Source organism: Saimiri boliviensis, chromosome 1 (genome assembly GCF_048565385.1).
Source record: "Saimiri boliviensis isolate mSaiBol1 chromosome 1, mSaiBol1.pri, whole genome shotgun sequence".
NCBI classification, from domain to species: Eukaryota; Metazoa; Chordata; class Mammalia; order Primates; family Cebidae; genus Saimiri; species Saimiri boliviensis.
The window spans coordinates 3,548,734-3,572,594 of record NC_133449.1 but is presented as its reverse complement, the minus strand read 5'-3'; the positions used below and the strand labels follow the sequence as shown (position 1 = coordinate 3,572,594).

The window sequence follows — 23,861 nt, the reverse complement described above, 5'->3', positions numbered from 1 at the left end:
CTCCACAGAAATACAAACTACAATCGGAGATTACTACAAACAACTCTATGCACATAAACCAGTAAACCTGGAAGAAATGGATAAACTCCTGGACACTTGCACCGTCCCAAGCCTAAACCAGGAAGAAGTTGAAACCTTGAACAGACCAATAACAAGGGCTGAAGTTGAGGCAGCAATTAATAGCCTACCAATCAAAAAAAGCCCAGGTCCAGACGAGTTCACAGCTGAATTCTACCAGAAGTACAAAGAGGAGCTGATACCATTCCTTCTGAAACTATTCCAAACAATCCAAAAAGAGGGAATCCTTACCAAATCATTTTATGAGACCAACTGAACATTTTTAAATTACAGTATAGAGATTACCAAAGAGATGCTTCCGTTTCCTCTCCACTCACATAAAACCACTGGAGAGTAGTAATTTCCAGTGGTGTTTCTGGCTCAGAATTGTAAGATCCCACAGACCCGGTCCATTCTGCTGATGGATGGCAGGACAGGGAGCCAGCCCACCTGGCACAGGTCCATTTGTCAGCTGCAGTTGCATGGAGGATGTAATACATATTTGGACAGTAGTGACAAACTCATGTGGCAGGAACACTGCAAAGACTTCAGGTGCAGAAGGCGGCACTGAAGGATGTTTAGAAAAATTTTCACCCATCCCAAGTATACAGACAGCTTGTTAAGTTCATATGCAGTCTGTGTCTACAATATTTACTGATTTGTGATATGTATTCTTACGTGTAAATCAAGGTATAAATTTGCATTTAGGTACACTACAACTTTTTTTAAGACCTACCTTTTTCTATTCATTCTATTTACAAGCAGAAAATGTGAGTTTGCAATTATGGAACTCTTTTTTGCACTGCCATGGATGCTTCTCCTTCAATGATCAATAAAGACAAGTCCTGAAGATGAATAAACAGGAAACAAAGGCCATGCCTTAAATGGAAATTACACGGCCTTACGGATGGAATTGCATGCAATCTGAACAGCGAGTCTCAGTTCTGAGTTACAGCTTCCAGATGCTTCTCACGTTGGCTTTCTCTTGAGGAAAAGCTGCCAGGTTCCCAGATGTGTGGAATCAAGAAAAAAGGCCCCTGAACAACCTCATTTGTCAATTCAAAGTGCCTGTGGACTTCCAAGCTCCTTTCCTCTTCATGTTTGATTTTCTTTCCTCAAACTACTCATGGGAGAGGATACATTTTTCTCCAAAACACAGCTGCCAATTTCAGGTAACTGAGTAATAAATTCCCCTAAAAGTACCTTCACAGAGTGCCGTGTAGGTAGCCAATAAAGATTTCTCATTAAGCCTTCTCAAAAATGAAAAGTTGAAATGTTACTTTTTGTGTCCAAAATTTATATTTACAACCGCGTCTATGTTACACAAACCTAAACTCCAGCTTGTTTGGTGCCTTGCAGATATATCATAAATTGACCATATATATATAAGGATAATTTGAAATAATTCATATATTTTAAAAGTTACAGATAGCATCTCTATAACTCATGGGGAAACCGAGTAAATACAAATAAAATGCTTTCTTTTCGTGACTACAATGGCTTGTGTGTTATGTGGCCATATTTTAGTAGATACCTGCCAACCTGAAGCCAACAGAAGTGAGACCAGGGGCCACTCGTGGAGAACAGAAATAGATTCTGAAGCCCCAGATGCCAGGGCCTGGACACACAGCTCAGAGAAGACCATCCAGCTCAACAGCAGGGACTGTTTCTACTTTCTCCGGGGCCTATTCCTGCTGCTTGGGTGTTGCTAGGTGGGCATCAAGTTCTATGAACTACTTCAGTGTACTCTCACCCCATGGGAGGTACCTGACGCTTCTAATTAAGAGTTTAAAATCCCATTTGCTGTTCTTGGTCTATGTCATAGCAGATGGTCCAAAGTAAGAATTTTGTCCATCTGCTTAAAACCAATTTTCTGTAACAGATAATATGTGGACAACTGGTGAATGAAAACAAACAAACAAAAAAAGAACTAATAAATGAATGGCCGAACAAAGGCTACTGAGGAATTGGGTATTCCGAACACCCAGCTTCATCTCATCTCCTTTCCCTTTCACTGTCAAGGTGAAAAATAAGTTAGAACGTATAAGAGCGACACAGAATGCCCTGTGGTGGTGTGGCATGAGAGCACTGCCTGGATCCTGCCCTCTGCCCACAAGGCAGCCTCGAGGGGAAGACATTCTGCCAGTGGGAGGGGAGGAAGGGCACTGGCCCAGCCTTGGCACGGCACCCAGGCCACTGCAAACGACACAGTGCTGGAGAGGCATGAGGGTCATCAGGCCGCCAGGGTAGCTGGGAAGCAAATCTGAGTCCACTGGGGAGTGGGAAAGAGGATGAGAATTTGAGTCCTCGGCCTAGAAACCAGGAGGAAAGTAGGGAAGCTTCCAAGATGGAAGACAAGGTGGTGAAAACTGACCTGTGTCCACTGATCTTTGTTCCCTTGCTACTTCTCTAGGCTAGACTGGAGCCATTTCACTTCTTTCTTCAGGACCCTGGTTGTGATTTCTAAAATTGTCATGAATACAACAAAACTGTTTCCATGGAGCCCACCATATGAAAAGGCAGATTGGTTCATCCGTGACTGTCTCTTATGAAACACCAATGCAATACCTGTGTTTTATTAACGAAGAGCACCGCCCAGAACGTATATCTGAGACTGCAGAGGAGGTAAGGCACCTTTTCCATTTTTAAGTGAAAATCCTTCTCCTATTATTTGAATCCAAATGAACCTCCTGTGTATAGAGGGATCCAAGCTTTCTACTTCTAGAACCACATAATTTTCTAAAAGTGTCATTGCTTAATATTTCACCATGACCCCACTTAGTATTACTGATGACCTTACACTTCACTTTTGAGACTCCAGTGTTGATCACTATTGACTTTGTCTCTTAGAAGCAATAAAAGACTGAGCTGTGGTGACGGAGTGGTATCAACATAATAAAGAGAGAAAACGGTAAAGATACTGGGAGGCAATGAATCTTAAAAATCAATTAATGAATCAATGCCATTTTCATTTTGTCACAAAAATCCTGAGTCAGAGACAATGCTGGATCCTGGTTTTATTGGCATTTCTGGCAATGTTAATTAAATGAACACCCTCCACTGACTGACTGAGAAAGCACATGAAGAGAGGAAACGACTGTTACGGATTTGTGCATGCATTTCACTTCAGTAAGAGGCTTAAACATTGTTTTCATCAGTAGCTGCAGGCGATGAAAATTGGCTAATGTTCTGAGCTTAGCATTTCTTAAGCACATTAAATCATTTAAACATTATTTATGTCCATTGATATAAACTACTACTTTGATCATTTAAAGAGGCTGCACTGTTTTATCACTTGTCTAATAGCTGGTAGCATATCAACTACCCACTCCTTCCACCTGATCTCATTTGGGGCATTCTGGGTAAACAATGGCAGAAGGTGCACAGTTTCTCAGCTTCCACAGAGCGCCTGAAGCACGAGGGGCCTCCTTGGGAAGACCTATCTCCTTCAAGATCCTTCATCAGTCCGGTGGATTTCAATCCCCAATGAATTTCTAAGTACTCTATGATTTGGAGGACAGTCATCAAGACAAGAAGATTAAAAAGCAAAATAGACAAGACTCCTTTTGTTGTAAAAAAAAAACAAGCACACAACCACACATAACATTAATCAATCATAGATAGCTCCTGGTCTATCACTACTGTTCTGAAGTTACCCACTGTGTTCTATTTTCTTATGTTCTTGTCGTTATGACTCCACCCAAGGTCAAAAATTTCCTTGTTTTCAACAACATGAAACAAAGCCTAAAAGCTATGAGAGGATCAAATCTCTCTTTCTTTGATCCTAGAATGCCCAGGCTTAGTTAAGAATTTTTTGAGCAAAGAGTACTCCTGGACAGGGAAGGAGGAGACATATAAACAGAAAATGTGCTCCAGACAGAAAGAAGTAAGCATTTAGTAGGCAAAAAATTAACCATCCAATGGAGAGTTGTTGAAAACTTGAATGCAAACACAAAATAACTTGGGGGATAATTTGAAAAAGGCAAATGATTTGAAAATGACATCATTATAATAACATGATTCCTGAAGGATGAGAGCGTTAAGAGATGACCAGAATGGATAATTATTTCTTAGAGAGGTGACTAAGAACAATTAAAGGCATGGCATTAGAAAAAGAGTGAAAGATCAGGTCATAAATATAAATAAATATACTATAAATATAAAGTTGAGCAATTATGAGAATTGGTACTATTTACTATAAGGCATTTCTTCAAGAGAAGCACAGGGGCCAGCTCCCAGTTCAAAAGAAGTCTGGAAATCAGGGCAGGAAAAGGGCCTTCAGATTCCACGTGGAGCTTTGTGTGGTGCTTGGCAGTTTTTCACTCTTGTTTCTCCAAATGAATAAAATATAAATGTTTCAAAGGCAGACAAAACCCATTATTTTTCTATCACACTGAAAACATTTGGCCAGGCAGAGTTGCCACTCTCAGAGTGCCAAGGTGGGTGGATCACTTGAGGTCAGAGGTTTGAGAGGAGCCTGGCCCACATGGTGAAACCCTTCTCTACTAAAAACATTTTGAAAAAGTTAGCTGAACAAGATGGTGCACACGCCATGCCTATAATCCCATCTACTCAGGTAGCTGAAGCACGAGAATTGAGAATCATTCAAACCTGGGAGGCAGCGCTTGCAGATGACAGAGCAAGATCCTGTCTCAGAGAAAGAGAAAGAGAAAGAGAGAGAGAGAGAGAGAGAAGAAGGGAGGGAGGTAGGGAAGGAATAGAAGGAAGGGGAAAAGAAGAAAGAAAGGGAGGGAGGGAGGGAAGAAAGGAGAGAGGGAGGGAAGAAAGGAGGGAAGGAGGACATTTAACAAAGGATGTTAACAGGCTTTGAATGTTGCCTCCAACATTCATTTAAAAGGACTTTGCTTTGATATGATTATGCATAACATTGCCATAAAACTTAAAAAGTACACCTTTAAAAGGTGATAGGCCATTTCACAAATTGATGTCTATAAATACGAAAAATCTTATGTTAAGTACTTTTTTTTTTTTACTAATAGCACATTTATTGTTGATCAAAATTATACTTGATTTTTGAAGCCTTTGGGGAAAAAAAAATGCCACAATTATCTTCTTATACACGTTGCACCTGGAACTTGTCACTGCGGCATCCTGTCGTGCTGCTTGGATGCTGGAAGGATTGATATGCTCATTTTATATTCTATGATGCAAAAATGCAAAATGAAACTACAAACTGCACAGCCAGTGGATTCTGAATGCTCTTTGTTGGTGCGATAGTTGAGAAAGTCTAATATCTGTCCAATATATGATGGAAGTAGAATTGTTCAACATCTAGATTCATGATTTAAAATTGTAGTTTACATTTTAAAATCTATTAATGGATAAATTATTCCATCTGTTTACTTTCCTTCCTCTTAAGTCTCTCAATTTTTCACTATCATCACAAAAATATAGCCAATGGGAAATCAAACTGAATATTTGTTGCAGAAGAAAAAATGAAACTTTTTAAATTCTTTAAAACTGTTTAAACATAAGCATGGAGTGTTTAAATTCTGATTTGAGATCAAATGTTCAGCAGATGACATCCAGGAAGCGGCACTGGCATCACAGCCCTGGAGAAGCTCCTCACAAGGACGCGACAACTGCTGCCTGCTTCTTGCTCTTTTTAAAGTGAGTGGCAGCTCTACTCAAAAACGTTTACATCTATTTCAAATAAATAAAATCAACATTCTGAAGTATACTGAGAAAAAAACCTAACATGTTGAAAATATCCTCAATACTGATTCACAGTATTTCTTAAAATATAATTTTGTATTATTTGACAAGTTCCAACCCTCTTTCTACACAAAAAGCAAATTTCAAGTGGAAAACAGTCCTGAAAAACATGCACAAAAGTGAGAACAGACTCTGAGCAGAGGAATTCAGGGGTTTTACCTTCTCATTTTTTTCTTATCTGCATTTTCTAGTAAGTCTACAATCAACATAAATCCTTTATAATTTAATAAAGTACTCTGAATTTTAAAACTAGTGTGAGGTATCATAGGAGAAAAGTTAATTTAAAAACATAATTCGTGCTGACTGTGAATAAGGCATTGTGCATGCTCTATGCTGAAAAACATCTCATTCCTTCTTTCAAAGACATTAGACCTCAATTGGAGGCATGATTCAACCAGAGAATAACAGTAACAACAGTAGTACATGGCATTTATTCCCTGACCACTGAGTAAGGCACTTCTAAATATTTCTAATCTTTACACGCATTTCACAAGTTAGAAATTATTTCAGTTTCACAGATAAGGAAACCGAGGCTCAGAAAAATGAAACTATTTGCTCATAGTTTGCATGGGGCCAAACTTTGCATTCTTCTCATTCCATTGCATTTGGCAAAATAGTCCCTTTAAAAGAGTAATATGTATGCCAAACAAGTGATAAATGTTCCCAAGAATTACTTGACATTAAAACCAGATATTATTTATGCCTACGGGAAGATCACGATGAACACAGATTACTGTTTTTCCAGCCACGTGTAGTTAGGTTAGCTACAGAGAGTTCCAGAGAATGGATGCCACCTCACAAAATGGGTTACATGATTTTAACAAGGGAGTTCAGAGTGGGGACCACCAAATGTCTAATTTCAAGCTGAGGAACAAAAACTTTCATTATCTAGCTTAAGTACAAATAATATAAACACCATTTCAAACATAGATATGTTATACTTTTCAGGAATTTTCCAATTCATCGTCTCACTGATTCTTGAAAAGTAAGTAAACCTATAAACATGTAAAATGATTGTTGATTGAATTAATCAAGTTACTTAACAAAGGGCATCTAGCCAGTTGGTGGAAAAGCTGAAACAGGAATTTAGTCCTCTTCCGGCCACAAAGCTGCCTACACGTCTACACCAGGGGCTCCTGCAGGGGCGGGACATACCCCCACCAGAGGTTCGGTCCACAGGTGGGACTCACCCACATGAGAGGCTCTGTCCACAGCAGGACACACCCCCATGAGAGGCTCCCTCCACGGGCAGGACACAGCTCACACCAGAGGCTCTCTCCACAGCAGGACACACCCACATTAGAGGCTCCGTGCACAGGCAGGACACAGCTCACACCTGTTCCCCTCCCCCATGATACCATCTGGATTCTTTTGCAAGTCAGCTATTTCTAATAATAAAAGGTAGTAACACTGAGCAGACTTTATGCATATTCTCTCCTGGAGGTTGATTTTGTTATAAATAAACAATTGGACAAACTTTGAAGGAGGAAACTGAGGCAATAAGGTTTTGAGGCGTGTTCCCAAAGCCACACACCCAGCAGGTGCTGAAGCAGCCAAGGCCAGGTGGAGAGTGTCCACGTGCTGGTGTCCAAGGCCAGGCAGAGAGTGTCCACGTGCTGGCGTGGGTTAGGTTCACCTCCCAAGTCATCACTCAGGGCTCACGGCCTTTGAGGAGTGCTGAGGAGTCTAAGAAAACTAAGGACTAAATAAATGAAACGTGGCACACTCAGCCAAAAATCACTATCATCACTTAGTCATCCACCAACCTAGGATAAGAACTCAGTCCTGCTGAGGACTGAGCTATTGATGATGGCGGGGAGAGCAACGCTTTGAGGCGGGGAGCGCCTGCGGCTGCCAGGTGAAATCCCCGGTGCAGCTACAGATCCACTTTCCCCAGGGCTGTGAGCCCCCAACTCCTACAGCCTCACCAGGCAAGCACATCCACCCTTAGCTTCATGGCTGGCGTCTGACGGTGCAGCTTTTATGACTGCCTGGAAGGCCTAAGTGAGTGACTACAGGTGCAGCTGGCAGATAATACATATGCATTTTCCGGGAGTCATGGTGGGTGCACCTTCAGACGCCAGCCAGCCACGCACGGCCCTAAAGCACTTTCCATTCCTGGTTCTTATTTGCCTTTCCCAAGGAACCATCCACCTCTGTGAAAGTCCTTGACTGTGGTTCTTTTTTTCTCCAAGTTTGTTTTCTAACTCTGGAAAACAGAGCTTCGGTGTATGACAGAGACATAAAGGTTATGTTCCTAAAAAGCACCTGCCAAGAGCTGGGGATCCATGCATTCTCTCATTAGCTCTGTCTTCACAACAGAAAACACAAAACCACAGCTATTGTTGATACAAACCTTTCTTTCAAAGTCTTCACGAAGCCTTGCATCTTCATTTTCCTAGTATTAAAAAAAATAAATATAGGAATCAACTATCTGCAAGGAAGATGGCATATAATAAACCCTTATCTCCCCTGCCTCTACTCAGCTTCTTGGGGAGGTCAAATTCTTTCTCATCAACATCACTCAGGAGTTTGCGTAAAGCCTTAAGCCTCATCCTCACCACCAGCTCACTGCCCTGTTCCTCCTGCTTCCTTCCACTTGGTTTCTCATTCTAAACCCTTTGTTTTTATGTACATCTCTTTGCTCATTCTTATGCAAACACCTGTATTCGCTGTTGCACCTTGATTTTTTTTTCACTTAATATAACATCTTGGAGCTCCCATCCTTCAGTTATATGAGTCTATCTAACTATTTTCACAGCTATCTTGTATGCCATTCTATTGGTGAAGCATAAGTTAATCAAGCCCTGTAGATGAACACTGCATTTGTTTCTATTATTAATAGTCATTAATATATTGTTATATTAATATAACAAACATGTTGTTATATTCTATGTTAATAGTATTTTCCAAAAGGCTGCATTGATTTATACATAACCCTACTAAGAAGTATTGCTACTTTTCTGCATCTATATTAACATAAAAATATAGTGTTGAATTATCCGCAAGAGGGCTAGTGTAAAACAAATCCTTAATCTGGATTTATTAAGCACTGGACACCGCCAACCTGATATAAAGACAAAACATTCATTTTTATTATTTGCATTTCTTTAGTTAGAAATGACATGGACATATTTCCTTATGTCTTTTGGAAATCTGTATTATTCTCTGTGAATTTACTGTTTGCCTTATTTGCTTTTCTTTTTTATTGGGCTTTGTGTTAATGATTAATGAGACTTGCGTAAATCAAGAAAATCTGATTTGTGTCGCAAATATTTTCTTCCTTATTTTGCTTAGCTTTTGGCTTCATGGCATTTTCCAGAGAGAAAAGTTAGATTTTCTTGTAGATAAACATGAAGGCTTTGGGGATAATCACTTCTTCTGACATAGCCTTTTGAGACTCACTAAATATCTACCTTCATCTTTCGTCCCCTCTACTGGGGCCACGCTCAGCTCCAGATTGGCCACACTCCAGCTTCAGGTTAGAGGCTGGGCAATGCCCCCTCTGTCTCCAATGCTGCACATGGGCCACCTAATATCTTCCAACGTCTTACCAAACTCAAGTCAGTTACTCCAGGGTCTTACCAAACTCAAGATCAGTTACTCCTGTGTGCAAGGTGATATGAAAGGTGTTAAAGATGACACCAAAATGAATTAAGTCAAGACTCTTCCTTCAAAAAATGTAAATCACTCAGAAGAGACAGTAGACGTACACAAACAGCTCTAAGTAAAGCCAAAATGTGCTTTGGACAGCGTAGGAAGGACAAACAAAATCCTGTGGGGAGTGAGTGGAGGAAGAGATGCTCCCTGGGGCAGAAGGATCCAGAAAGCCTTAAGGAGGAGGCTGGCATCTGCAGTTAGTGCTGGCAGCAGGTGAGAGCTGGCAAGGCAGGGGTGCAGCAGACATCAGGCACAGCACCAGAGAGGCTGAGACTTGCACAGCATGCTCTTGGAGGAGGAGAAAATCACCACCCCCAAATCATAGCCAACCTCCCTCTCCCTCTCCCTCTTCCGCTCCCTCAGTCTCTTCATTGAATACACAAAATTGCCCATGAAATTTTTATATGGCCTTTTCAAAAGTAGGAAACACCTAAATACTATTAAAAGGTTGACAACTGAGAATCAGAAAAAAACTTGATTCACACAATACCTGACCACTCCTTTGCATAACCCTCCTCTAAGGCACCCCTACAGAGCTGGCTGCTGACCACACGACCACACGGGGGACCTCCAAGGAAAGGAAACGTGCCTTCCTTGGAGAGCCCTACATATGCAGCCCGTGGATACATTTCCCAGCATTTCCATTCATACTTTCCATCTTGCTTTGGAAAGGGATCAAGCCTTTTCAAAACCTTAACACATTGCTTCACAAACTTCGCAGGTAGCATAAATTAAAAAGTGCTGTTTGCACATAAGATATTTTAAAATCAATGTGTCCAAACAAATCAAGCAGTAAGAACTGGAGAAAATTCCAGTCTACACTGATTCAGACAGTTCTCAAGCACCCAATATAATTAAAATTGTGTGCAATGGACACAGTTTTAAATAGGTAAAAGGAAAATGTACACATTTCATCTTTATTATCTCACAGGAGAGCTTTGCAAATTAATGGTAAAATTCCATTTTTAAGAATGAAAAACATTATTACAGTGCCCAATATCGTCAGTATTGTCATGACCGTATAATTAACACGTTTAAAGTATTCTGAGGATGATGAAGTGTCATCCAAAAGCACAGTTCTATTTTTGCTTTTGATTTCAATTGCTCCCACTCCTATGCTATTGACATACACAATTATAAAATGAATCCACCCTGGTTGCGGCGTGAGGAGGATCCCATCATAACACTTGCATCTGAATACCTCCTTCAAGCCGGGATTGTTTTTACGTGCTTCAAATGACAACACAGTTGGGGCTAGGCCACGCAAGGAATGTGGCGCTGGCACAGAACAGGGAGTTGGCACAGAGTTTCGGTGTGGGGAGACGAAAAGGTGTTGGAAGCAGACAGTGGCCGTGACCATGCAACATAGAGACTGTGATCAATGCCACTCAACTGCACGTTGAAAACGGCTAAACGGCAAATTGTCTTTATATGTCACAACAAAAACCATGTGTATTTTTACCACAAAAATAACACCTTTGTGATCAAACATCAGAAATATTTTCTATATACAGTAGTAGTTGTTGTTTTCTCCACACATGGTCTTGCTCTGTCCCTCAGGCTGGAGCAGAGTGGCACCATTGCAGCTCACTGCAGCCTCGACCTCCCGGGCTCAAGCAATCCTCTCACCTCAGCCTCCCAAGGAGCTGGGACTACAGGTGCACAGCACTGCACCTGGCTACTTTTTTAATTTCACAGCTTTTTGTAGAAACAGGGTCTCATTTTGTTCACCAGGCTGGTCTCAAACTCCCGGCCTCAAGCGATCCTCCCACCTTAGCTCCCCAAATTGCTGGGATTACAGGCATGAGCCACTGTGCCTGAACAGTATGTATTTATAAATAATGTTTATGTCTTCTTACAACTGCAAGGTAATTAGCATTTTATTCCAGGATTACATATATAAGTAACTTCATCATACGCAACTGAAAGCAAATCCACAGATATTTATTAAACACCTACTATATATAAGACACTGAATGACACATAAGACCATAGGGCACAATCTCTGTCTTTCAGGAGGTCAAGCCGGCAATCATAAGCCTAAAAATGTTAATATAATCAATATCAAATAAATGTCATGTGATCGATTTGTCAAATGAATGTACAAATGAAATGCCAAGTGAACTACAGGTCACTGAGAGCAGGGATAGCTCACTGCGGCTACCGGCCAGCAAGGGCTAATTGAGTCCTGCTCCTTTTTAATTGTTATTGCAGCTATTATAATACATATAAAATGCTTGCTGTTCTTGAGTCCTCAAAAAGTGGGTCAAATTTTAAAGCCAATTACCTTCAGCTTCCTGCCTGTGGCCAAACTTTTGGATCACGAGGTCAGGAGTTCAAGACCAGACTGGCCAACATGGTGGAACCCCATCTCTACTAAAAAAAAATATAGAAATTAGCTAGGCATGGTTGCTCGTGCCTATAATCCCAGCTACTAGGAAGGCTGAGGTAGGAGAATTACTTGAACCGGGACCTGGGAGGCAGAGGCTGTAGTGAGCTGAGATCGAGATTGCATCACTATACTCCAGCCTGGGCTACAGAGCGAGACTCCATCTCAAAAACAAAACAAAACAAAACCAAAAATACTAAGAGGTTACCTTGAAACAAAAATAAAGATCCAGAGACAGAATTCTGAAAACAAGGTCCTCAAAGTCTACTTCTTAGCTAAAAAAATGCATATTTAAAATAAATTCTGTTTTCCCAATACACATATTTTATGTGGACGATGTGTTGCAGAATCTCATAAAGGACCACAGACACACACTCTCTGGGTGGAGGAAGTTTCCAGGACACCCAGACAGGAAGAAGAGCAAGCCAAGCGTCCCGCGCTGGTTCCTGCTGCTATCTGCGCAGGTGCACCGCAAGCCCTCACCCTCACGCTGGCCAGCGGGACCGGCTACTGACGCTGCACCTCGAACCACACAAGCCAGCGCCGCAGATGCCCACACCACACAGCCACCTGCATACCTGCTGCCTTCCTTCACCTTCCCAGACGTTCCCTACTAAAAGTGTTATCTTGAAACTTTCTGGGAAACATTTTTAGGTTTGTGACTAGAAGTACAGTGGAAAGTAATTAGGACAGGTATAGATGCGATTGAAATGATCCATGTAATTGTCTGGCACACAGGAAACCTGATCTTGGCCACGGCCTGCCTCGGAAAGGCACTCGCTTCCAATTCTGTGCTGGTCGGTGCTTTAGAACCGACTTGTGATCCTGGATCCTTTCACCACCACACGTGAGTTCTGTTCAATGTGTTAAGTGCCTTAGATCAAGGCCATTAAAACAAAACAAATGAACTCACCTTGTTGCCCTCAAAATCAGTGGTGTTCTCATATGTCTCTTCATCTTCTTTAACTATCTCAGCTGGTCTCTGGGGAGAAAATACAGCAGACTTTATCAACTACTTACGTCGAACTCCTTTAAAAGATCAGAGAGCACGTGAAATAGTGCAACCTTCTAAACCACTGCCATGGGTAGAGCCAGGGAAATTACTGCAGTTTCTCCAAATACAGAATGGTGTCCACTCTGCATTTCTGCCTTTGGTTCCACCAGCAAAATGCCAGCCTGCTTGGTAAAACTGCTGGAGAAACATCTTTCTTATAAGGAGTGACAAGGTCGCTCCAGAGGGTCCGGTCAGCAGGTGCTTTTGTAATTCTCAGGGCACTGTGAGGACCCTGCCCAGGGCCCTCTGCTCCCCGGTCAGCAGGTGCCCTCCACAGCCTGCCTGACCTCACTCCTCACACAGCAGGGGGTTCTCACTCGCCACGGTTATTCCTAGTTTTCATGGCACACTGGCAGAAGACAAGAATCTGTCCCAGTCTGTGTCCTGGAGCCTCTCTCTGCTCCTGGGGAGAAGCAGGTGGTTCGGTGGCCAAAGAAAAGACTCTCCAGGACCAACTTCCTTTATATTTCCATAGCTGTCAGGACAGGCTGATGAGGCTGCAATAAGAAGCGAACCAAGTGTGCGTGCTGCACGCCGCCACAGCTGGCTGGGGGTGTCCTGGCCTCACGGTACTCAGGAAACCCACCGATGGAGGCCCCGACGCCTCCTGATTGCAAAGGAAGAGAAGATGCGGTGTGGGAAATCACATGCTGGCTCTTCATGCCCCTGCCTGGGACCACTCACCTGTCACGAGGGAAGGCAGGTGGCACGGCCACCCTGAGTCAAAGTGGGTAGAGAAGTGCACTCTCACCACGTGACAGAGCAAAAGAACTGTCGTTCATAATGAGCCATAAAGACCCAAGGGCTCCTGCCAGCTGACCTTGAATGCAATGACAGAGTGCCGCGGCGAGGCAAACGTGTAGGTGTGCCTTCAGTGTGGCCGGTCCCATCGGCCCAGACCAAACCTGGATGAGCACTATCTTCCGATAGCTTATGTAGAAAAGCAGTCGCAATAAATAAAACTCTATGGGGAGTGCTCAAACCACGTAAGTTTTCATGCACACGAATGTTCACTGCTGCACCATTTACAATAGCAAAGACCTGGAACCAACCCAAATGCCCATCGATGATAGACTGGACAGGGAAAATGTGGCACATATACACCATGGAATACTATGCAGCCATAAAAAATGATGAGTTCGTGTCCTTTGTAGGGACATGGATGAACCTGGAAACCATCATTCTCAGCAAACTGACACAAGAACAGAAAATCAAACACCGCATGTTCTCACTCATAGGCAGGTGTTGAACAATGAGAACACATGGACACGGGGATGGGAGCATCACACACTGGGGTCTGTCGGGGAGAAATACGGGACAGTGAGGGGTGAGGAGTTGGGGAGAGATAGCATGGGGAGAAATACCAGATATAGGTGATGGGGAGGAAGGCAGCAAATCACACTGCCACGTGTGTACCTATGCAACAATCTTGCATGTTCTTCACATGTACCCCAAAACCTAAAATGCAATAAAAGAAAAATAAGCTTTTCTAAAAGTTATCTAAGAATCAATATCATGTCAATCAAAAACATGTTATTTTAAAGAATAATCAATATGTCAATTAAAAGCATGTTATTTTAAAGAATAATCTATGTGATGTCAATCACTGATTTATTCATTTACTCAGCAAGGATATCGAGGAGACCTGCCGTACTGAATACCACAGTGCCAGAAGACACAAGTGATTGTGAGTACTAACAAACATGGCCCTCGAGAAGGTGAGAGTCTAATAGGGAAGGCAGATAGCAATTAAACAGTTACACAAACAAAACAACTGTGGCAGGCGCTACAAGGAGAGGTACATGGAACAGAAAGAGAATACAATAGAATTTAACAAATATGGGAGACCACCATTTAATAATAATTGACTATTAAGGTAAAATTTGAAGGATGAAACAATGTTAATATACAAAACCAGAAGGAAAAGCCATGCCTGGCACATGGAACAGCATGTGCCCTGTTGCAAGAAGAAACACTGAACTTCAAAGTTGCTGGGGGTCAGTGTATGCAAAGCAGGAGTGACAGCACTGATCTAACAAAGAGAGGAAGCTAGGTGGGACCAGAGCGACGGTAACACAGGCAGAGAGGGGTGCAGAGATTCCAGACACGCTTAGGAGGTAAAACTGACAGAGTCCAAGATCTGAATATGGAAGTGTTGAAGAGGTCAGTCTCAGGAATACCTCCTTTCTCTTTTGTCTTGCTGAGCAGATTTGGGTGTCATTCACACATGGAGACAGGACAAGAAGAAGGTCTAAGGACAGGGGAAGGAGACCGTGGTTGCACTGTTCCTCTGCTGAGCTTCAGTGTCTTAGGACATCACGGGACACATTAATTCGGCAGAGGTGCATATGTTCCTGGAGGTCGCAGACGCTGACGCCACGGCGATATAGAATTCTGTATCATAGAGAGGATGTCCAGAGTGAGAGGGAAAGGCGCCCCAGCCCTCATCCTTGCTGACCACCGGCATCTGACGGCCAGCGAGATGATCAGAAGCCTAAGAGAAGGACAAGAAGTGGCCGGAGAGAAGGAAGTCAGGAGTCTTCTTTGAGAAGATGCTCTTGCCAAAGGAAGAGAACACTGAAAGAGCGGCCAGGAGTGCCAATGGGTGGAGGAGGTCCTGTACGACAAGAACTGAGGAATGTGTTGGGTTTGGTGGCATGGAGCAGAAAAGCTGTTTTGTGCCACTAGAGGCAGAAGAAGAGGGGAGAAAATGGAGAAGGTGAGGAGACGCCACTCCCCGCAGATCGGCTCCATGCAGGAGGGGAGAGAGACGCGCTCCGAGAGGACTGAGACCAAGGGAAAGGCGTTTTTATTCATAACAAGAGTGCTTTCAGCGTGCTCACATGCCAGCCAGAAGGACTTGGGCATGGGAGAAGCTGCAGATACCAAGAAGAGAAAGAGAAATATTAAGCTGCTGATGACACGCAGTTCCTGAGAGGCTCTGAGTGGGACAGGGTCCAGCGTCTGGGAGGAGGGGAGATATGGGTAGGAAAGGATAGACCTCTCCTTCTATGATGAAGAAGGGGCAGATGGCACAGATTAAACATCCTGTGCAGACACTAACAGCTGCCTGGCTCACAGCCACCCTCACCTTGTTCCTCACTTAAAAAAAAAAATCGGCCAGGCACAGTGGCTTAAGCCTGTAATCCCAGCACTTTGGGAGGCAGCGGCAGGTGGATCACCTGAGGTCAGGAGTTCAAGACCAGCCTGACTAACCTGGTAAACCCCATCTCTACCAATTACAAAAAATTAGCTGGCCATAATGACACATGCCTACAATCCCAGCTACTTGGGAAGCTGAGACAGGAGAATCGCTTGAACCCAGGAGGCAGATGTTGCAGTGAGCTGAGATCGCACCACTGTACTCCAGTCTGGGCAACAAGAGCAAAACTCCATCTCAAAAAAAAAAAAAAAAAATCCAGGAGTGGCTGGTCTCCTTTCCAGACACGAGAGGTAAAGGTTGATTCCTGTAAACCACCAGAGGTCAATCGCCTCTCCCTGGCTAGGGACAAGATAGGCATAGACACGCAGTAACTTTCAGAGGAGTCCCTGGGAAAACCTTTCCTCCCTGTTTAAATGGCACAGTCTCTCTACTCTCCCCAGATTTCACATGTCTCAGTGTGCCAGCAGAGACTGCCACCTCGAGATCACGAGGAGACAACCCCAAGGCCAAAGGTGAAGGCACAGAGGGAGGCAGTGGAAGAACAGGGTGTCCAGCTACTCTCCGAGGCTCAGGGGGACCAACCCCAGAGCCTCTCCCACACAGAAGGCTTGAGTCCTTCTGTTCCGTGGTCTGATAAATGTTCCTGATTATTAAGCCACTTCTTTTCAAGTTTCCCATTCTTCATAGCCAAAACATCTGTACAGATATAGTAGCTAATTATACTTTTAATTTATTCATTAAAGCCATACCCCAAGGACCCAGGTGGCCTCCATCTGAGGTACTCTACACACTGAAAAGTGCCAAAGCCTTAAAGCTTCACTAGGTTTTTTCTAATTAAACAATTCACAGATTACCCAAGTTTAGACTGACCTTCTCCTAATTAGTCCCAATTATTTTGGTTTCACTTTGGTGGGTGACTTATTCTCATCTCTTTCTCCGGAGGGAAATGCATCCACCCCCGGGAGGCACGGTGCAGGGGGCACTGCCCTAGTTGCTATTTGAGGATCAAGGAAAGATACTCCCCTTTTGCACTGACTCTTTGAGACTCTCTAAAAATAACCACATTTTAGAAGAGTAGAAATGGACTCAATCTTTTGTGATTTCAGTCAAACCCTGCTTCTCCTGCCTCAGCTGGAGACCTGGGGTTCACACAGCCTACTTGCCACCTGGGGAATGATGAAGACTGCTCTGCTAACACAGAATTGGCCATGTTCAGAGTAAATTCTAGATGATTTCCCCAAGAAAGGAATCGCAGGTGAGTGTCCTGGGCTCGGCAGGGCTTCTGATTATACACATTTCCCCACCTTCGTAAAGTAGTTACAAAAATAAATATAATCTTATCACTGTCAGAAGACATTGCTTTTGTTAAAATGTAGTACTTAAATCAGAATTTCAACATTCACGTTTTAACACCTGGGTGCCATTTTTTGCATGGATTATAACTGCAAAAAATGTGTTCCTTAACACTGGGGTAACATGACTTGAGACATTAGTGTAAAACGTCACCGCGCTCTGAGAATGAAAACTTATGAGGCAGCAGGCACACAGGGCAGGCACCTCTGCCCATCTCCAAACTCCTCTGCTGACGGAAATGGTGGGGGAGGGGTAGATGCCAAGGGGATACACTACCTGCTGTATAACCAAAGGGAAACAAAAGTCTGAAAATAAATTATAATTTCTTAAAAATAAAAACTCAAGAAAGGAGGGAATGCATCCTAGGAGGGGGGAAAAAAGTGTCGTTAAAGATTGGCGATTATCCAAGCCACACCAGCAGTGAGTTGCCCTCTCTCTGACAGCCGGCCATGCCCCGGAGCTCCCACGCCGCCACCCTCTCCCTCCTGCTCCCTCCCATTCCAGTTCCCACAAGCTAAGTGTTCCGTTCTCTTCACAACCACTTGGTTCAGGACAAATGAGTTTCCGTGACTCTGAAGCTTCCCCGCTTTTATGACCCAGGTAACTGAGCTCACTGGATTGACTCAAGGTACCTCTTCCCTAATGCAGAACCCCAGTCTTGATTCTCTCATGAGCCACAGATGGGCATTCACAGAATTCTGTGAGGGTCTCCGTGTCAAGTCTGTGCTACAGATGAGCTTTCCAGACAGCCAGGAGCCCTGGGACGCCAGTGTGAACCTCCCAATGCCTGCAGGTAAGCCACGGGCTCTGCAGAAATCCCTTGGGTCTCAGTTCATAGAGACTCGAGTAACCGAAGCTGGAGGACAGAAAAGTGACTGGTATGATTAAAAGTATGTGTTGTTCTGGGAGTAAATAAATAAAAAAAAATTGAAGACCAGACAAGAAAAATGAGAACATTCTAGAAATCCAAGTACAGGTCAAAATGCACAATGAACAGTCATCTTGCACTGTCAGGAAGACCAACACCCAGTACCCCCAGCGACCTGGCTTCCCAGCTGAGCCTCCGACCCTCCCTGCCCATACTCAGTGACGCCAGGCTCCACTCTGTCCTGCCTGCACAGCTATGAGATGTTCCAGAAATTACTTACAAGTACTGAGAGAAGTTCCTAGACACTGGAATAAAGGACAGGTGACAGGAAAGGGGGCTGCGGAGTCAAAGTCTTACTTATCATCACAAATCATAAACATAATATGAGGCCCCTCCCTCTGCAGGGGCCAAGAACGGGCCGCATCCTTCATGTATCCAAACCTGACAATGAGACTTTAGTGACAGATACCGAAGTTGCCACAGGAAAACCGAAGCATCCTCCCACATCGATGCTCTCTCCAGGGATGCTCGGATGCTGTGCAGTTAGCATCACTGACCTCGAAGCTACGGCCTGGAATTTCGAGGACTCTGCATTCTCGAGGTTCCCTTCTTCAGTCTAGAAGGCTTGACTCCAAATTCATACATGTACTAGTTGGGATGCTACATTTGGTAATATTTTATCTTTACAGCACCACTACACTGGAGAAAGCATAATACTGCAGACACAGGACACACAGCGTGTGAGGCGCTCAGGCTAACCCACAAAGTTAAAACCAATTAGTCAAAAACAAGAGACAGTATTCCAGGTTACTAAGAAGTCAGCACCATCAAGGCATACTATCGGGGCCAAACTGTCTTTATTAATGGCCTGGAAAGTTCTGACGGCATGGATATATGCACCTTCCCTGTGTCCATGGGGATGCCAGACCCCCTGACTCAGAGCCAAGAGCCTGCCCAGCGTGCAGCACAGGCCAGAGTGGGGCCAGGCAGCCAGGCAGCCACCCTCGTGCACAGTTGTCCAGGCGGGGACGGCTCGGATGCGGCCACACACCCAGGCCATGACCGCCCCAGGAATAGAGGGTTTGCAGGAACCACATCCCATGTTCCTGCTCCACAGGAAGGAAGGAGGTCCTCAGACAACAGCACACAGACGGGGCCTAAACTGTGTGTCATGAGAGTCCCAGCAAGAAAAGGTTCGTGGGGAAATAATTAGGATTCACCAAAAGCTCATATACAATTTTTGACTCTAGGATGTCTCGGAAACAATTACTACACTAATGTGCACCATGATTCCCCCAAGGAGAGAGATGACAGGGGCGCTTCCCATGTGCGCTTTCCGCAGGGACCTCCTTCGATGATGCAGAACGCAGTTTGGGCAACACCGCTCTGTCTACACAGCCTGAGCCTCATGCTGTGCCTCTGCTGGTCAAGTGCATGGGATTTTCTCCTATCAATTTCTGTCAGATTTCATAAACCTTTTTGGAACATCTGCTGCATGTCAGGACTTGAGTGGGAGATAAGCTGAGTCATCGTCCCCCTCCCACCCTGCCAAGGTGTGCTGTGCAGGAAAGGTCCTCCCTGCACTCAGCTAACCCCAGCATCCCAGCTGACAGCAGCTCTTTCTGCTCCCGTTCTGACACACGCCACGCCACGCACGGAGGATGCAGAGGGAGGACCCAGCTCACTCTCAGGAGGTCTTCATGTCCACAGACACCATCATGACTGAAAGTCTGTTTCTGTGTCGCTCAAAGCCACAGAACTTGACAGCAAGAAAATTCCATTCACTGAGACTTTGCCCTACCTGGTATGGAGAATTGCTACACAGAAAACTCTTTCTGGAAGCCCCTCCTTCTCCTGGCTGGTGGGTGGAGTGTCCCAGGGACCTGCCGGCCCTCTTCCGTCCTCTCATGTCACATGAGTGTGGGCTAACTGAAGTCACTACACCTCAAATACAAGGAAATCAAAATCGCCGGCAACCAGAACTTATGAACATGTTTCTTACACGCGAGCAGCTATGACAGCAGTTCCTGCCGTCCTAGGATCCCACCTGCGCTGAAAACTTGTGTTGGACACACTCAGTCTGCAAGCCAGAGAGCCACAGCAATGTTCTAGTGACAAGGGTACACGTGGCATACAGCAGCGTAAAACGCCCCACTTTCCTCATCACTAGAAAACTCTTACGTGGGCAATACAAAATATTTTAACTGTTAGTTCGTGTTTTCAAGGAAAATCAAATATTTTAGTCACTTTTGTCATGTCGAGGAAAAGAGAAAATAATATTACTAGGAATTTAGCAGATACGACAGGACTCACAGGAAAGGTATTCAAAATGCCAGAGCTGAAGTGAAAAGCTAGAATACTGAGATGAGGTCCGTAACATTTTTCAAATGTGCCCCTGAAAATAAGAAATACAGCAGAAGTTAAAAAACAAATTGCCAAACGTAAGAGGATCCACCCGGACAGAGGAGTGGGGTGGTCCCCTGTGTAGCGGGAGTCGCTGCTTCATGCAGGGGTGGAGCCCCATCGATTTCAGAGTTCCATAAAAATGAAACTCTAATGCTAGTATTGACCTTTCAGAGAATACACATTCTTCGCTCAAAAACTAAGAATTGGAAATGTGCTTGTTTTGCCTTCAGGTGGGTGGTGGAGACAAAGCCGTGCATCTTGGGAGATCATCGAGCACAATCTGCCGTCTGCCCAAGTCCTGGAGACTCACCCAGGTGCACAACTGGGCTGGAACCCCGGCCTGACTGCACCCCTTCTCAGAACCCTGCTCCCCGCTCCTCCCTGCGGCCAGGAGGAGGGAACGGTGCCCCAGCGTCCACCACGCACCAGCACTGGCCGCACACGCAGGCCACACACGGGCCTGCACAGAGACAGCACCCCCATCTGTGGATAAGGAAACAGGCTCGAGGCTCCACACCCATGCCATCGGATCACACTGTTTCTTCCATTAGTCAGTCGTCACTCCACAAAAACTACTAAGGCCTCCCTCCTGCGAGGAACTCTGCAAAGTACAGGACCCAGTGGTGAGCGAGGCAGCCAGCCCCTTTCCTTACAGAGTTAGGAGCTTAGCGAGGGACAGACACAAGCATCAAATAATGATGAAGCCAAATTTGCGGTCACACACAGTGAAGTGTTAAAAGGGGTCGCTCCAGCAGAACCTGCTGGGGAGGTGGGCACACAGGAGAATGCTTGACACAGGATCTGAGATGAGCAGTCTCTAAGTAGGAGGGGTGAAGAACATTCTCGAGTCCAAAGAGAATTTGCAGGGAGGGGGTTAAGGATGACGCTGAGGCAGGCAGGAGCTGACGGAAGGGAGTGAAGAGCCCAAGGACCTCAGCCCCCGACACCCACCTGGTCCACAGGCACCTCCAGCTGCACGTGGCCGTCCTCTTTGACCTCTAGCGCTCCCTGCGTTTCCTTGCTAGGAGTTGGTGCTTTATACACGTCACCTTCTGGGGAAAAATCACACAAACTTTCCAAACCCATGGAGAAACTGGAATCCACTGCGTATTTTCTGACCCAAACCCAAGTTACAAAGCTGGGCATCCTGGAGCTTCCTGCATTGTCAGGCAGGCCACCTGGCCAGGGGTCCCAGACGCTGTCCGCCTCACCCCGTTTCCCTCTCGCCCTTCCTGTTGGCATCTGCCGAGGTACTCGGCATGGTGGTCTCAGTTTTAGCCCCATCTGCTTTTGTCTCTGTCTCCATGAAGGCCCTGGACCCTGAAGGTCATGGGATTGCTGTGGCCACCTGCCACCGTAGTCAGTCCACGAGATGAAATACAGGGAAGACCTCTGTCCAACAAGCCTGTGGCCAGTTAATTCAGTTAGAAATAAATACATGCAAAGTAACCCCACTGGACAGCAAAGTAATAGGATAAATTTTAAGAAACTGCAGCTTTGGATGGGCTCAGTGGCTCACGCCTGTAATCCCAACACTTTTGGAGGTGGAGGTGGGAGGATCACCTGAGGTCAGGAGTTCAAGACCAGCCTGGTCAACATGGTGAAACCCCATCTCTATTAAAAATACAGAAACTAGCCAGACATGGTGGCAGGAGCCTGTAATCCAAGCTACTCGAGAGGCTGAAGCAGGAGAACTGCTTGAAACCGGGAGGTGGAGGTTGCAATGAGCCAAGATCGCACCATTGTACTGCAGCCTGGGGGATAAGAGCGAAACTCTGTCTGAAGGCAAGAAAGAGAGAGAGAGAGAGAGAGGAAAGGAGGGGAAAAGGAAGAGGAGGAGGAGGAGGAGGAGGAGTGGGAGGAGGAGGAGAAGGAGGAGAAGAGTACAGCTTTGTTGCTTCTTACTTTACAGCAGAGTTCAAACAACCAGGTGCTAAAGTTGTGCACTATGAGGCAGCTAACTTAATGGATTGCTAGAAATCATTTTAATCGCATCACAATTAGATGCGTTAAATGCTTATAAAATTCCAAGATTCTTGAAAAGGTGATTCTCACCCTGATAGAAGCACTAGGTGAGAGCAGAAGAAAAAGAAATCAGCCAGCCAGTTCCTTCAACGTCCGAAAAGATAGTACTGTGGCCACTGGCAAGCACGATCATCCAAAACCAGAAACTCTGATGTAGACCCATTCATTTCTCAGCCATGTGTCCTGGGCCTGCCTCACCCTCACCTGGTCCATTCTCACCCTTCTCCCCCTTCCCAGCCCTCAGCCCCAGGAGAACTGACCCTAGAGTCCTGAATTGAGCCAGAGGAGCCCCTACTCTTATGGGTGACAGATTGGAAGGTGAGAGGGAGACGGGGAAGTGACATTCATTGGGAACCCACTGTGTCCCAGGCACTCGATATTTAAAGCTCATGGCGATCCCCAAACAAACTTATTATGCCTACAGTCAATAAGGAATTGGGCCACAATTACATGCTCTGCGAGGGCCACAGGTGGGATCTACAGCCACATCCTAGCACCAGGCTGCCTCCCAGATGGAAGGCCTGGGTGCGAGCCAGCCCCCGCTGCTTGGGTAGGATGTACATTGCCAAGGAAGAAATATTATATGCAGTAATCAAATTTTCTATTACTCTTGATATATAGTAATATGTCAAGTGGAGTGGGTTCAGCAGGCTTTGATCTAAGAGCCGCCTGTCCAATCTGCCTCCTACATGCTCACACACCTGCTTCATAGCCTCATAACCCCATAACCCTAACCGTAACCCTAACCCTACATGTATGAGCACATAGGCCACTCTCCAACCTATGTACTCATGCACCTGCCTCGCCTCCCCATGGCCTGGGCATTCGTTGTGAAGTGGGAAGGGCCAGGAGGGGAAATGAGCCGGGGGAAGCTTTAGGGGATATCCAGATTTACAGCTGAGAAGTAGAGAGAGGAGCAAGGGAATGAGCTAAGAGGTCATCAGCGTGCAAAGCGGAGAAAACCTGAGAGGTGTCAGAAGGTAACAGAAGCCAAAGCGGGTTGAGTGTGGTGGCTCACTCCTGTCATCCCAGCGGTTTGGGAGGCTGAGGCAGGCAGATCACTTGAGATCAGGAGTTCAAGACCAGCCTGGGCAACATGGCAAAACCCTGTCTCTACTGAAAATATAAAAAATAGTTGGGTGTGGTGGCA

The 23,861-nt window shown here is 45.0% G+C and overlaps 1 protein-coding gene across 1 annotated transcript in view; it reads right to left on the bottom strand.

The window, feature by feature from the left end:
- DCDC2C (doublecortin domain containing 2C) overlaps positions 1 to 23,861 on the bottom strand; it is a 140,101-nt gene that overhangs the window by 47,665 nt on the left and 68,575 nt on the right. The window contains 3 exon segments of the mRNA XM_074406589.1: positions 8,150 to 8,191; positions 12,756 to 12,824; positions 21,638 to 21,738. Coding sequence (XP_074262690.1) covers positions 8,150 to 8,191; positions 12,756 to 12,824; positions 21,638 to 21,738 — 212 coding nt within the window.